Source organism: Meriones unguiculatus, chromosome 20, assembly GCF_030254825.1.
Source record: "Meriones unguiculatus strain TT.TT164.6M chromosome 20, Bangor_MerUng_6.1, whole genome shotgun sequence".
Taxonomy (NCBI): domain Eukaryota; kingdom Metazoa; phylum Chordata; class Mammalia; order Rodentia; family Muridae; genus Meriones; species Meriones unguiculatus.
Window position 1 is genome coordinate 32928920 of NC_083367.1, and position 17069 is coordinate 32945988.

Consider the following 17069-nt stretch of genomic DNA (forward strand, 5'->3'; position numbering starts at 1 on the left):
TCCTCTTTCCTCTTTCCCATATACTGCACACTCCAAAATGTCCCCAAATTTGTTTTCTACTCATGCTCTTTTTTGATGATGCTCTGACTCTCATCATCTCTTTCTGAGAAAACATATGAAATCATTAACTAGCCATTCTTACATCTGTTGCTTGAAGCTCTACCACCAGGCGGCCATAGTATTCTGAGACACTAGGTTACTGGTACCTGCTGCATTTCGTCTCCCCAAACATGCTTCTTTTCACTTTGCACACAAGACACAACACACACACACACACACACACACACAGAGAGAGAGAGAGAGAGAGAGAGAGAGAGAGAGAGAGAGAGAGAGAAAGGATTATATACAGAAAACAGCAATGGAAAAATAAGTAAAATAATACACAAGCAAAATGCATGGATAAGGCTCACATATTGTGAAGACAGAAGAAAATACTAGTTTCTCAGGAGCAATACTCAAGACAGCAGATATAAGACATCTCAAACACAAATAGATTTATTTTTGCTAATTTTTGACTGTATCTTAATTACAGTATTTCTCCCTTCTCTTTCAAACTTATTTCCAAACTCTCCCACGCACCCCTCCCTACTCTCTTTCAAATTCATGGCTACTTTTTCCATCAATTGTTGCCGCAGTTACAGTCTCTTTGTGTACACATCTACACTCCCAAACATAACCTGATGAGTCCATATAATGTTACTTGTACATATGTGTTTAGGGATAATTGGCATCAGAAAACCAAGTGATGTGCTCTTCGCTGGGGAGAACCACCGCTCCTACTCCAGCTTCACTCAGAGCCTACACTTCTCTGTGTAGGGTTCAGGCCCCCTGGGATTTCCCCCAAGCACTTTGGCATGTTTGTTGGTGTTCTAATTGTTTAGCTCACTTGTGAGTAGGAATGCTGGTGAGACTCTACCAGTGTACTCTGCTGTTGCTAGGAGACACAATCTCATAGAAAAGTCCTTGATCTGTCTTTACAGTCTTTCTGTGCCGCTCTGCTGCAATGTTCCCGGAGCCTTAGGCATGGGAGTGTTTTAAAATGGCACTCACTGGGACTCTGTTCCATAACTCTGGATATCGATTGGTTGTGGTTTTCTGTAGAGTTCTCTGTCTAGTTCAAAAAGACGTTTCTTTGAAGAAGGCTGAAGACTGCACTTATTTCTTCCCACAGATAATAAGGACAAATGTTTACAGATTTTAGGAATTATGCTGATTTAGTAAATTAGTGGCTGTTGATTTGTCCAACAGCATGACCTCACTACCACTGATATTTTTTAGCTTGATTTCTAGTACCAGGAATGCTATTCCTCTTGTTGAAAGTTCACCAGATATCAAAGTCCACCCTAGGGTTTTCTTACAATGCTGATCATTGATGTAGGTTCACAGGCATCATAACCAAATGGGGCAGTTGGTGATCTTTCTCCTTGGGAAGGTTTACATGGTCCTTTCTGGTACCATGAGAGCAAGTCCTCGGGTTGGGAGTATTCAAATCACTTCCAATTCAACAGCCTGTGGAACTTGTTTCAGCAATAGGGATTTACCTTCCACCGCTGGCGGGTAGCCAAGGGTAAAAACAATAGGCTGGATGTGTTGGGGAGTTTCTTAGACAGCTCTGGCCAACACCTCAAAGGAGGGCTTCAAAACATGAGTAATTATCAGCAAGAGAAATTACAGCTAGTAGTGGTAAACAGCGGGTCAAACCAGGAGTCACAAAGGTTTCAACATTGCTAGGCACCTAATGTGAAGTAGAAAATGTGAATGCATGATGCCAGAAACCCACAGCACTGCAGTCAGTCCCAGGTACTCAAGAATGTCCTTTATCTGAAATGAAATGGGAAGAACCAAATGCAATTAAGGAAACTGAGATTCAGTCTAAAACATATTTTGAACTCACTGATTTTGATGGTACACAAAATTTAGATAAACAGATAGCTCATGAATTAAGAAGATCATATTCTGTAAACACAGACTATTGAACTGTCATTCAGAGGTATGGAAGATTTTTACAGACCATTAGCAGGATAGAAAGTAAAAATGAGATAGTAGACATGATATAAATGTTCCCATAGTCTGGTCATAAAAGAGAGTATTGAGAAAAGTCTAGGATAATCTCTAGAATTCTGTTTTAGGACAATTTGAAAATATCAACATATTATAGGATGATTCAGATTCACAAAAGAAATGATAGATCTTTCTACCAAGTAAATTTGGACTGCTTAACACATTTCAAGTGTTCACTATGTGAGACCTGATATACTGGCATAAAAACAAATGCAGAAGTTATGTCTGTGTGGAATATAATCCATCTCTATAGAGAAGAAAGACATCTTAAAGCATAAGTTTCTTTGGGTCATGTACACAGGTACATTTGTCAGAAAGATAGGGAAAGATGCAGGGATGGTATTCCAGCTACCCTAGTGCAGATATACTGGCTGAGATTAATTTCTCACAGAGCTTGTGAAGAGCGAAAGGAGGAAAATGGAATGAATAACCATGAAGGAGATTATGATCTAGGGAGGAAAACTGGACCATGAAAGAACTTTAAACGTATAAAGAAGAAGAAGAAAAAGACAACAGGCAGAGTGCCTTAAAAGTTAGAGATATTGCTTTTGAATATTGGAGGAAATAATTTAGGATGTTAAATGTAGCAGAAATTGACTGTAAGATAATGACTGCGAGGAATTCATTGACATGCATAAAGTGGAGTCATTAATAATCTTAAAAGCAAGTTCTAAATCTGAAGGAGAAGAAAATAAATTACCAGAGTTTCAGATGTTACTTCAAAAACTGAATGATGAAAAGAATGTATTTTTCTATATATTTAAAGATACTGTGAAAAAGCTGCAGCCTCAAAGACAAAGAGTAGATTTTTTTTAAGGAAATAGTCATGGTGGAAGTAAGCAGAAGTAAGAGAACTAGTAGTTTCAGGTGTTTTTTAAATTAATCAAAACAAAAATCAGTATAGTTCTTTTCAATTTAATAAGGCTACAGTTTCTTTAAAAATCAATGATGTCACTTAAGTAAACCAATGGCATGTACTTAAGTCCAGATCTCTTCAGCAGGACATCATAGTTCAACTACTAATCTCATTTTGAAAAGGATGAAATTTTCTACAATATCAGTAAGCTGAATTAGGCCCCTGCATTTAAAATAATGCCTTGCTTAGAATTCTAGTTTTAATTAGTAGTAAAAACAACAGATTGTTGAATTAACAAAGTCTCATGAAAGCTCTTCATATATATCAAATAGCCTATGTAGGGCATCAGAGACTCATAAAGAAGCAAATTGATCTTCATTTAAGTAAATATTTCCCTAAATTATTATATCTTGGCTCATCTTTTAATATAAAGACAGAGCTCAGTTGAAGACACTGTGAGAAGCCACATCTTTTTTTTTTATTGTTTGTTATTATTAGTTACATTTTATTAACTCTGTATCCAAGCTGTATCGAGCTCCCTTATTCCCTCCCAATCCCACCCTCCCTCCCTCAGCTTCTCCCTGCCCCTTTCCAAGTCCACAGAATGGGGAGGACCTCTTCCCCTTTCGTCTGGCCCTGTTTTATCAGTCCTCCTCTGTGGCCTAGCAGAACTGCTCCTCCCTTTGGGGGGTGGAGAGTCAAAGAGACTGCCATTGAGTTCCTGTCAGAGACAGTCCCTGTTCCCCTTACTATGGGAAACCAATTGGTTATTGAGCTACCACGAGCTTCGTCCGAGTAAAGGTTCTAGGTTATATCCATACATGGTCCTTGGTTGGAGAAACAGTTTCAGAAAAAAACCCCGTGCCCAGATATATTTGTTCCTTGTGGGGCTCCTATCCTTTCCCTGTCACACTAACTCCCCTTCTGCCGAAGATTTGGTTATGAGACTTAGTATTTGTTTTGAAACGCTGCTTGATAGGGTCTTTCAGATGCCTTCTGTGGTAGACTCCTGTCATACATCCAATGCACATCTCATTTGTCTTTCTAAGTGAGGATTGATCATTTTACCTCGTGTCTGCTTTCTTGTTTATCTCCTTTAGGTGTTTAGACTTCATTATGTTTATTATATCTTATAGGTCTATATAAGAGAGTATATACCATGTTTGTCTTTCTCCTTCTGGGATACCTCACTCAGAATGATCTTTTCTAGATCTCACCATTTGCCTGCAAATTTCATGATTTCCTCATTTTTGATTGCTGAGTAGTATTCCATTGTGTAAAAATACCACAGTTTCTGTATCCATTCCTGTGATGATGGACATCTGGGTTGGAGAAACCACATCTTATAGTACATTATCTAGGAGATTTAAGAAGATAATTAACCACTGAGCCATCTCTCACTCATTTTTAAGTGAACATTAGACATATAATTTTGGATAAACATACTAAAATCTGTACACCTAAAGAAGCTAAGCAAGAAGGAGGACCCAGGATAAGATGATCAATCCTCACTCAGAAAGGCAAATGGAACAGACATCAGAAGAGGGAGAAAACAGGAAACAGGACAGGAGCCTACCAGAAAGGACCTCTGAAAGACTACCCAGCAGTGTATCAAAGCAGATGCTGAGGCTCATAGCCAAACTTTGGGCAGAGTACAGGGAATCTTATGAAAGAAGGGGGAGACAGAAAGACTTGGAGGGGATAAGAGCTCCACAAGGACAGCAACAGGATCAAGAATTCAGGGCTCAAGGGTGTTTTCTGAGACTGATACTCCAACCAAGGACCATGCATGGAGATAACTTAGAACCCCTGCTCAGATGTAGCCCATGGCAGCTCAGTATCCAAGTGGATTTCCTAGTAAGGGGAACAGGGGTTGTCTCTGACATAAACTCAGTGGGCTGGCTCTTGGATTACCTTCCCCGGAGTGGAGAGCAGGCTCACCAGGCCACAGAGGAAGACAATACAGCCAGTCCTGATGAGACCTGATAGGCTAGGATCAGATAGAGAAGGAGGAGGACCTCTCCTATCAGTGAACTTGGAAAGGGGCATGGGAGAGAAGAGGGAGGGAAGGTAGGATTTGAAAGGAATTAGGGAGGGGGCTACAGCTGGGATACAAAGTGAATAATCTGTAATTAATATAAAATTAAAATTAAAATTAAAAAGAAGATAATTAAAGAATATAATTTTTCTAATAATTTATTTTGAAGAATATGTTGGCAATATATATTGGAAAATAAATGAGAAATGCTGTAGCAATAATCACACTGGGGTACAACTAAAAAACACTGAAGATACATGTATAATACTGTCACATTCAGACACTGCAATGTCTAATTTTTATGCAATATTAGTTTGTGAGAATCACAAAAGGTCAACTCCTTAACACAGTACACTAAAAATAATTTTCCACGTTTTCAACTCAGTTTAGAAGCTAATTAAGTATGTCAGAGTAGAGATTGTTCAGAGTGGCAAAAGTAAACCAAGCTGGCTTAGAAACTTGCTATTTAAGAAGCTGATGGTTTGCTATTCTATACTGGAAGAAAATCACACCTTTGTGGACACACCAGCTTGCCAAGAAAAGAAATATATTTCTATTCCAAAGGTTTCTGACTCCAGATCAACTTGTATGTTACTAAGTCATTCCAAATTTTATAAGAAACAAACTTTATGCCTACAATATTAGTAGGTGGGGTAATTAAAAATGATCATGTCTTTTTCTTTCATGTTCTAGTCTACCTCACATTTTCCAATGATTTTTTGATATCTGGATTTGATACTGTTTGTAGGCTCCTTGAAAATGATGTTTACAGGAGAGAACGTCAATCAAATCTTATCTTTCCATGACTGAGACTAAACTTACTTACTAGAACTTGGTTTCTGCTGGTAAATAATGTGAGAGACAAATAATAGAGTTTTTCAGACAGTATGAAGTGCTGTCAATCTTTACTGGAGATGTGGATGAGAATGTGACTATGCAGTGTACTGATGCTAGTCTTTGTCTATATTTTTATAAACGGTTTGGGTACCCCCGGTTAATTAGCAATCTATTAACTTTCTCTAAATTTTATACTCAATCCTTGATTAAATAAATTATTTGCTGCTAATTATTTCTGGTATCATCCACAGTTCATTGAAGAGTAAATTATTTTATCCAAAGTGTCCTTGCAACTGATTTGAGAAAAATTAAGTCATATCTGATTGTGAAAACAGTAGTATGGGCAATTACTAAAGTATTACATAGAAACTTACTGTAGGGCAGTAAAATCTCAAGAAACATAAGCAAACAACAGGTGTCTAGACAATTTAGCAGAGTGCCTATGCAGTGAAAAAGGAAAGACATATCATCTGTAGGCTTCAGTTAGAAGATTTTCTACTGTTTTTGTACCATTCTGCCCATTTTTATTGCTTTTAACAACAGCGAACCCATGAATTCCATCTTCGCTCTTTATCTACCACACCACATTTCTATATGCCCTAACTTCGTTTAAGAATTGTTTTAGTTTTTATTGTATGCATATATGTATATAATTACAAAGACAAACATTTCAGAGCTGATTATTTGGAAATGGACAACAGTTAGTGAAAACAAGAGACCATGAATTTGAAGAAGAGAAGAGAGGAGTATATGGCAGGTCTTGGAGGGAGAAATGTAATTAAATTATAAACTCAAAAAATAAAAACAAAAGAGTTCAGTTCTAGGCCAGATATGGTGGTGCACACCTTAATTCTAATACTAGGGAGGAAGAGGCAGGTGAACCTCTGTGGTTTCAAGGTCAGCTTGGGTTACAGTGAGTAACTGGCCAGCTAGGGCTAAACAAAATAAGTTAGTAAGTAATAATAGTTATAATAATGATTTCATTTTACTTATTAAGGCCATTCTTGTGACATTGATCTCTGGAGATGGATCATTTTTTAAAGAATTATTATGATTTTTTTCTTGAATTCCATCAATTATAAATAACACTAGCCCTCATACAATTTCCTGCAAATTCTCCAAAAATGTCCTAAATTAATGGTGATCCATTATTTCAACCCAGTAACATGTGGAAATCTAGTGGATTTTACAAATAAAGCCCCCACTGTGTGAGAGTGCTTCCATAGGAAAGGTAAAGTACAGTAGTTGCCCAAATTCACATATAATCATAAAGCATATTCTCTTTAAGTGTGGCAGTTATTTTATCATGTACGGTCATTTATACTTCATTTACACTTCCTATATTATGGTTATGTGTTTAAAATATTTGAGAGTATTAAAATGTAAGCAAACGAGTAAAAGCACCTTCTACTAGAATATAATAAGATTTTTAAATTGACTGCAGCATGGATTGGTCATTCAGTACCTGCGGTGCACAATTTAGGTATTAAACTTCAAGCCAATTTAAACGATAGAGTGCCTGTTAGATGGCCCTTTTCAGGCAAGCCGTAGATCCCAGCAGAGCCAGCGTCTGCTGTGTTTTTAAATGCTGTGGGCATAGATCTGAACAGAATCAGTCCTTTCACAAACAAGGTGTGTTAATGTGCCCTTACACTTAAAACAAGCTTCCACAGCAGAAAATCTATCAGGAACTGAGTAAGCAGACTTCTTAAACAGCAATAAGCCCAGGAGAAATTAGTCTGCAGTGCTTGATCCCGGCTTTTATCTGACTGTGCCACTCTAGTAGACAAAACTCTATCTACCCTCACATTAATGCACTTTTAACATTCATGTAGGCTATCTCCTTAATCACAAATATTAATTCTTAGATAATTATGCATGTTTATGTAGTTAATATAAAAAAACTCAGCAAGGTTAATTACTGCATTTATTCCCTCATTAACCTAGAACGTAGTTCTACATGTAGAACATGGCTAGATGTCTTTTCCTAGGTGGTTTGCCTAGCACAGTATGTTCAGACCCCATCTATATTCTTACTTTTTGGGAAGATTTATTTTGCTTGTTATTGAGTCACTTACATACATATACACACACACACACACACACACACACACACACATATATATATATATACACACACACACAGGTATATAAATGATCAGTTCCTTTAAAGTCATATGTTTTGCATATAATTTGCCCAATCTGTAGTTTGTCTCTGAATAAGAACTGTATACAAAACTTAACTCTTTTCCTCCTTAAAATGGTGTAAACATGTATTCTTTGTGCTGTACATATATGGATGCAATGAGATGTGATACTATCCAGGCCCCATTTCTCTGCTTGAGCTCCCATAGTTCCTCTGCACCATGTGTCCTCCCAACTCGATGCCCTCTTATCTTTGTGAAATAACCCATTAAAGGCAATGAATGTCAGCCCTTGTGTGCATGAGTATGGGACCATTAGTTGTTGCAAGGTGAACCTTCCAGAGGCCTCCAAAACTAATAATTTCCTTTCCCCAGCAACTGTCAACTGTCAAAAGGGTCTCATTTGGGGTGGAGTCTCTTATCAGTTCTTTGTGTCTGTGTCATGCACAACAGATCATTTGCTAACTATATTATGTCAAACCTTTTATCATTTTTCTCACACATTCAAAAATTTCTTAAGTAAATTGTATACTCCTCATACTTTTCTGGCCTTAATTTTATGTTCTGACTTATAATCTCTGTCTAACATAAGCATTTTTGATTCATAACTATTTACCTTTTACTATGTATTGTTTGTGACCTTCGTCTTTATACTAAAAAATAGAAAAGAGAAGTATTTCTTTGCATTAACTAAAATAATTTCAAAATACATAATAAAATATAAAGTTGAAGCTGCTAATATGAGTAAAATCACAAACATGCATATCCTTATATTGCTGCTTATTGGGAGTTACTTATATGGTTGTATCAGTTACTACCTACTTGAAATAGTTTAAGTTATTGTGACTTCAGTTTCTTTATCTTGTTACAAGAATTTAATTCTAAAACACATTATTTCTATATTTCAACCAAAAAATCTGATAGGATATTACTGTCCTTGATGTTGAAAAGCTTCTCCTACATTTAAAATGTATTTTTAGCATTATTAATTTATATCCCAATAAACTGTGAGCTTTTTTCTCTGGCACTTAATTAAGCTTTGTTTGCTTAGATATCAATAAACAATTAGGAGACATAATTATAAAGCCATGATTGTGTGCTACCTTAATGCCATGGTAAATGCAATCATGGTTATTGAATGATGTTTATTAAATTTCAATATGTATCTGATAAACTTAGAAGGCTTTTGTTGACATTCATTTGTTTATGTTAGTTTTTATTCATATGTTTTTACATGTGTATTGTAGTTCCATCATTTCCATCTCAAGCATCATCTGACCTCTCCTTTTATTATTATTTTTATATACACGTTATTTATGTGTATGTGTATTTACATATGTATGCATAAATACACCTTTCCGAGTCCATATAGTGTTGCTCATAAGAATATGTGCTTAGGGATACACAGTTGGAATTCCATAACCTATCAGGGAGCTCATCCATGGAGAAGACTGTAGCCATTGATTGCCTATAGCTTTTCATCCAGGGGAGGGGCCTTGTGAGAATTTTTTTCCATATTTCTGTTGGAGGTTAACTGGTGTATGATTATGTAGGTTTTCTTTAGATGACTCTGTTGTTAGAATTACATGGGTGTAGCTCCCTGTCATGTATAGAAGAAACTCTCTCATTGTTGAAGTCTTTTGGCTCCATAATCTAGAAAACACTATTTTAGTAGACTTCCTTGTTTCCTTGGCTCATACAGTCTTCATGAACCTTCTGTCTTGATGTTCCCTGAGCCTTTATGTATAGAAGTTGTGCTGTAGATGTGTCAGTTGGGAATGATAACCTCACAGTAAGTTGTTCTGTACATTTGGGTAGTGGGGATTGCTGCATTTGACTCCATCTCCTGCACAAAGGGAAAAAAAATCCTTTTCTGAGGGCTGAGACCTGAGCTTACCTGTGGGTTCAGGGATGGATATTTAGAATATAGTCAGGAATTGTACAGGTTTAGGAGTGTGGTTGTTGTTGGTTCTCTTCTAGGGCTCCATAGCTCACTAGCCATGGTTAGTTAGCTAGGTTAGTTTAGCTAGTGCCAGGCATGAATTCATTTTATTGAATAGGCTCTATGTTGTGTATGATGAGTAACCCTGAGATGTAACTCCCACTTTTGTACTCTCATATTCCTAACAGAAAGATAATCATCAAATAATATCTCTGATTTGTGGATTCTAGCTCCTAATATTTTTTGGTATTTATTTATTTTTAATTCTTTATTAATTATAGTTTATTCACTTTGTATCCCCCCTATAGTTCCCTCCCTCCTCCCGTTCCAATCCCTCCCTTCCTCCCTCATCTGCATGCATGCCCCTCCCCAAGTCCACTGATAGGGGAGGTCTCCTTTCCTTCCTTCAGATCCTAGTCAATTAGGGCTCATCAGGAGTGGCTGCATTGTCTTCTTCTGTGGCCTGGTAATGCTGCTTCCCCCTCAAGGGGAGGTAAAGAGCAGGCCAATCAGTTCATGTCAGAGACAGTCCCTGTTCCTATTACAATGGAACCCACTTGGATACTGAACTGCCATGGGCTACATCTGTGCAGGGGTCTTAGGTTATCTCTAAGTGGATGTCTACATCTAGAAAAATACAAATAGATCCATACTTATCACCTTGCATAAAACTAAAGTCCAAGTGGATCAAAGACCTCAATATAAAACCAGACACACTAAACCGCTTAGAAGAAAAAGTGGGGAAGAGCCTTGACCTCATTGGCACAGGAGACAACTTCCTGAACAGAACATCAACAGCACAGGCTCTAAGAGCAACAATCAATAAATGGGACCTCATGAGACTGAAAAGCTTCTGTAAAGCAAAAGACACTGTTGTCAGAACAAAAGGACAGCCTACAGACTGGGAAAGGATCTTCACCAACCTAATATTTTTATAGACATAGAATCTGGAGGTATTAAAGGAACTAAAAAGGTAAAAAGGGAACAAGGGGAGCAGGGTAAGGGTAGAAAGGTCTGTAGCAAGAGGGGATAGTAGGATTCAGGTCCTGTGTGGCATAAATGAGAAATGGCAGAGGGTATCTTATTCAGTCAGGGTTGTTGGAGGAAAACTAGGGAAGAAAAAAGATAGGGAGATAAAGAACAAGGATAATTGGGAAAAGACAGAAATAAACACTTTTTGAAATGCACAGTGTGTATGTGTGTGTGTGTGCGTGTATCTTAGAGTTTCTATTCCAGCAACTAAACACCATGACCAAAAACAAGATGGGGAGGAAAGTGTTTGTTCAGCTTCAACTTCCACATTACTGCTCATCACCAAAGAAACTCAAGACAGAAACTCATCCAGGACAGGAACTTGGAGGCAGAAACAGGTGTAGAGGCCATGGAAGGGTGCTACTTACAGACTTGTTTCATAAGCCTTGCTCAGCCTGGTTTCTTATCAAACCCAGGACCATCAGCCTAGGAATGACACCAATCAGAATGTGCTGGGTCCACCCCTATTGATCACTAATTGAGAAAAATGCCTTACAGCTGGATCTTGTGGAGGTATTTTCTCATCTGAGTCTCCTAGCTTGATGACTCTAGCTCGTGTCAACTTTATACACAAAACAAATCATCACCACTGACACATAAGTACATCATGATTAAACCTCAATCCTTCTTTTCTTATTCATCTCCAAGATCTCATATTAAAACTATGAATAACTTTAAAAGTCCCACAGTCCTTACAAATTCAAGCACATTGCAATTTCAATTTCTTTAAAATATCTACTCTAATAATCCAAAATTTCTTTATAAATTCAGTCTTTCCGCTTTGGACTCTTGTAAAAATCAAATTTAAATAATTTCTTAGGTGAAGGGTGAAAAAATCATGGAACAGTCACAATCAAACCAAAGCAAAACCAAACTTATATAAAAAACTTTATGTCCAATGTCTGGAACCCACTACGCTCTTATGGGCTCCTAGAAAGGGTGTGGATCACTTCTCCAGTTCTGCCCATTGTAGCAAACACAGTTGTTTTCTAGGCTCTAGCTGACTGCACTCCACTGCTGCTGCTCTTCTTGGTGTCCATCCCATGGTACAGGCAACTCTAATATGATGGGGTCTTCTGCCATACCTGGGCTGCACTTTCACGAATAGCCTCTCACAGGATCTCTTCATGGTACCAACTGTCAATTTCTCTGCATGAGCTCTCCAGTCTTGGGCTCTCAACTGCCACTGAGGGTCCACCTTTGATAGTGACCTCTCCTGGTGTCATAGTTCTAAGCCTCAGCTGCTCTCCATGACCCCTTCATGCCTTCAAAGCTGGTACCACCTGGGTGATTCTTATACATTACCAAGTCCAGCGGCTAGCACGAGGTACAATTTTCACTGCCTCTGGAACACAGCATCTCTGTGTTCTTATAAAAACATTTCCCAGAAGATTTCACCTCATTGATGCTGGTGTCTTCTTAGCTTGAGCTAATGAGCATCAATTATTCCAGTATCATAAAGCTTTCACTTTAGTAGTTATGGTATTTTGTTAATTGCAGTTGATTTGTCAGCCTCGACTAAACAGAACCTCAGAATCTGAAGTGCTAGAGACAAAGCACATTTCAGACACATCAATTGAGCTGGAAATGACTTGGTAAAGCTCTAGCCGTGACACCTGGGACTAGATTTGATAGCGCCCAGAGGTGCTTAGCAAACTGACAATGGAGAAACACAATTAGAATGCCTCCTCCTCTGTGAGGTCTACAGACAACAACAACAGCATGGAAGTGTTGATTTACACACTTTCCTTCAAGTATGTTACTGTTGCTGGAGAACTACTGCCTCATAGATTTCTTTCTCCAGTAAACATTCCACATGTCCTCCTTTTCACTGCTGCCTAAACTCGAACCTCATCTAACACATCCACTTAGGCCATATACATACATACATAAGTGTTTGTGAGTGTGTGGTGTGTGTGTGTGTTATACTCAGTGGAATATGAATGCCTTTTTTCACCTGTGACTTTTTGTAGATTTTTTTAGACTTGATCAATGTTATCTTAACTGAATATGTGAGATCATCAAATCTTACATTTTTCTGGTGAGATTCCATCAACAAGACATCGTTATTTTCCTTTTTCTATTTCCTCTAAACAGAGATTAGCAACAAATTCCAATGCATAGCCATGTGTGGCATCAACACGCAGTTTATCATAGCACAGCACAAATACTGTTAATACCTCTTTGGGATAAAAGTTTGCAATCTATTTATTCATCAGAACCATCTGATAAAGCTTTGTCAGATAAACCATCCAACAAACTTTGAGGTCACTATCCAACATTTCTTTTTCTTTTAAAAAATTTTTATTAATTACAGTTTATTCACTTTGTATCCCACCTGTAGCCCTGTCCATCCTTCCCTCCCAATTCCACTTTCCCTGCTTCTTCTCCACCCATGCTCCTTCCCCAGTTCACTGATAGGAGATGTCTTCCTCTCCTTCCATCTGAACCTAGCCTATCAGGTCTCAGTCAGGAGTGGTTGCATTGTCTTCCTTGGTGGCCTGGTAAGGCTGCATCCCCCTGAGGGGGAGGTGATCAAAGAGCAGGCCAATCAGTTCATGTCCCTGTTCCCATTACTAGGGAACCCACTTGGACACTGAACTGCCATGGGCTACATCTATGAAGAGGTTCTAGGTTATCTCCATGAATGGTCCTTGGTTGGAATATCAATCTCATAAAAGACCCCTGTGCCCAGATATTTTGGTTCTGTTGCTCTCCTTGTAGAGCTCCTGTCTTCTCCAGGTCTTAGTATTTCCAACTTCTTTCATAAGATTCCCTGCACTCTACTCAAAGTTTAGCTATAGGTTTCAGCATCTGTTTTGATATCCTGCTGGGTAGAGTCTTACAGATGCCCTCTGTGGTAGGCTCCTCTCCTGTTCTCTCTTTGCTCCCTCTTCTGATGTCTATCCTCTTTGCCTTTTTGAATGAGGATTGAGCATCTTAGCCAACATTTCTTATTGAGCATATGTTTGGTGAGCTTCCTATACAATGGTATATTTCTGGGAACTGCACTTGGAAGTCCTTACGAATGAATGTAGACTGATAGGGCTTCTTTCTTGACACACAAACACTTGGCATAACCTGGATGATTCACAGGTATATGGTTTTTTATTTTATAAAACCATAAATATCTATTCCAGATGATTCCTAAATCTGTTACTATGTGTTGTAAAATTTATAAGATTCCATTCCTGTTATTTATTTAACATTAATGTCTTTTATTTAACTGTAATTCACTTATTTAATGATACTTTTAATAAAATTCCTTCAGCAGTTTTTCCAGAGAAAGTCTCCACATGTTTAATATGCAGAAAATGATGTTATTTTTATAAATTTAATGATTCTCAAATTGTGTCCTAATTGCCTAAATTGTCTTAAATTAAGAGTTATAAACCCCAACTTTTTTGGAAACACTAATTTGTTTTTTAAAGCAAGTAAAAATAATTACTCATATTATAAGTATGGTCAATAAACTTATGAACATTTCATTTCCACGTGCACATGAAACTTTACCTTTTTTACTTTAACATTCAAATTTTAAACAATTCAATAAAAGATAAACATTGGGCATTGCAGAATGGTGTTTGTATTTATCATATTGAAGGTGATGAGAAATTCAGAGGTTACTCTGGAACGTGAAATTGCTTCATTAATAATTTAATGTATTACTCCAAAAATCCTTTAGTACACTAAAACTATTGATGTGTGGGACATAATGACCTAAAACCTGACAATCTTGACTACCTGACTTTCTACAGAAGTTTGCTAACCCTTACTCTGACCAACCTGCACTTATTCTACTCAGTAAGAGTTTCCAAGTCAGCAGAAATCACTGAAGGCATATAAAACAGTAATAATTCTATTAAAGTCTTAAAATCGTTGGGTTCTTCATCTAGCACACTGGTGGGTTAAAAATTAGTGGGTGTCAAAGTTAAATAGTGTGTGCTTTTTTCTCTTAACTTTATATAGAAAGTTAACACTGCACCAATGTTGGTGAACATTCCAATTTCATTAACGAATATAATTACACTAAGAGTGCTATAATTTAAGTGAATCATCATATAGCATCTTTATCATGAGCAATAAATAAAAATGTTACAGAAACTCAGTAAAGAAGGCTAGAGTAAGTCTATATGGTTTTGTTTTTCTTTTTAGATATCTCTGACATTCTAAAATGCTGAGTATTAATGATTCAATAAGCATTACATGACTAAAATCTTTATTTTTTTTCAACTTTTCATAGGCAAAGATGTACAGCCTAAACCACCACGTATGTCATGTGCATGTGCAATGAGTGAATAAATAAGTTAGCAAATGACAAGTATTACGTGCATGGCTTTTCCATCTCTCTTTCTGAGCACACTTTAAATATTTTGCTGAAAGCTGATTGCTTTCTTATTATGTGCGTGTTATCTAACTATATTTCTAACACTACGCTATGCTGAAATTTCCCTCTATTTTTTACTCACTGGAAACACAGCCACCTGCCTTAGCACTGCCACTAAAAGAGGAAGCTTGTGTTTCCAGTTTTTTCTCACAATAAATCTTTTTTGGGAGGCTTAGATTTTATTATTATTATTATTTATTTTTTAATTATTTTTTATTATTATTTTTTTATCAGTTACATTTTATTAACTCTGTATCCCAGCCGTGTCCCGATCCCTCATTCCCTCCCAGTCCCTCCCTCCCTCCCTCCCTCCCTCATCTCCACCGTGCCCCTTTCCAAGTCCACTGATAGGGGGGACCTCCTCCCCATTCATCTGATCCTTTTTTATCAGGTATCTTCAGGACTGGCTGCAAAGCCCTCCTCTGTGGCCTAACAGGACTGCTCCTCCCTTCGGGGGTGGGGAGGCCAAAGAGCCAGTCATTGAGTTCCTGTTAGAAACAGTCCTTGTTCCCCTCACTTTGGGAAACCAATTGGTTACTGAGCTACCACAGGCTACATCTGAACGGAGGTTCTAGGTTATATCCATACATGGTCCTTGGTTGAATGTCAGTCTCAGAAAAGACCCTGTGCCCAGATATATTTGGTCCTTGTGGAGCTCCTATCCTTTCCCCATCAGACTAACTCCCCTTCTTTCTTATGATTCCCTGTACTCTGCCAAAGGTTTGGTCATGAGTCTTTGCTTTGAAAACACTGCTAGTTAGCGTCTTTCAGATGCGCTCAGTAGACTCCTGTCATACGTTCAATTCACATCCCATCTGTCTTTCTAAACGAGGATTGATCATCTTACCCCATGTCCGCTCAATTGATTATCTTTTTTAGGTGTATAGATTTCATTATGTTTATCATATCTTATAGGTCTATATAAGTGAGTATATCCCATGTTTGTATTATTATTTATTACATCTTATTCACTTTGTATCCCAACTATACTAGGCCACAGAGAAAGAGGATCCAGACAGTCCTGATGAGATGTAACAGGTTAGGGTCAGAGAGTAGGGGAGGAGGTCCTCCCCTATCAGTGGACTAGGGCAGGGGTATAGGGGGAGAAAAGAGTGGGTGGGTGGGACTGGGAGGAGATGAGGGAGGGAGCCTTAGCTGGCATACAGAGTGAATAGATTGTAATAAATTATAATAATAATTCGTGTGACTGAGAGTAAAGGCCTTTGTCTATATCTCTTATTTTGCCATAACCACAAAGAAAATATAGTTGATTAAAATATGACAGATTAAAATAAAATTGATGGTATATACAGTAAATGTATGTGCAGAAAAGATATTGATACAGCTGTGTAACCATTATTACTTATATTTTTAGAGCCACATGTGAAAAAAGAAGAGAAATCAGGTATGTATTTTAATGTATAAGTTCATGAATGCATTCTGTATTTACAATGAATATCACATCTGTTTGAAATGTTATGGTAAATTTATCCAAAACATTGAAAAGTAAAACAACAATTCTTTTTTTCACTTTTAAAAATTTATTTATATATTTATAAATTACAGTTTATTCACTTTGTATTCCCGCTGTAGCCACCTCCTTTATTCCCTCCCTGCCACACCCTCCCTTCCTCATCTCCTCCCATGCCTCTGCCCAAGTACACTGATAAGGGAGGTCCTCCTTCCTCTGACCCTAGCCTATCAAGTTTCATCAATATTGGCTGCATTGTTTTCCTCTGTGGCCTGGTAAAGCTACTTCATGATCAGGGGGA

The 17069-nt window shown here is 37.7% G+C and overlaps 1 protein-coding gene across 1 annotated transcript in view; it reads left to right on the plus strand.

Annotated features, from left to right (window-relative positions):
• Nucleotides 1-17069, plus strand: part of Trdn (triadin) — a 382140-nt gene that overhangs the window by 318040 nt on the left and 47031 nt on the right. The window contains exons 24-25 of the mRNA XM_060373675.1: nucleotides 15154-15180; nucleotides 16673-16702. Coding sequence (XP_060229658.1) covers nucleotides 15154-15180; nucleotides 16673-16702 — 57 coding nt within the window. The remainder of the gene's footprint in view (nucleotides 1-15153; nucleotides 15181-16672; nucleotides 16703-17069) is intronic.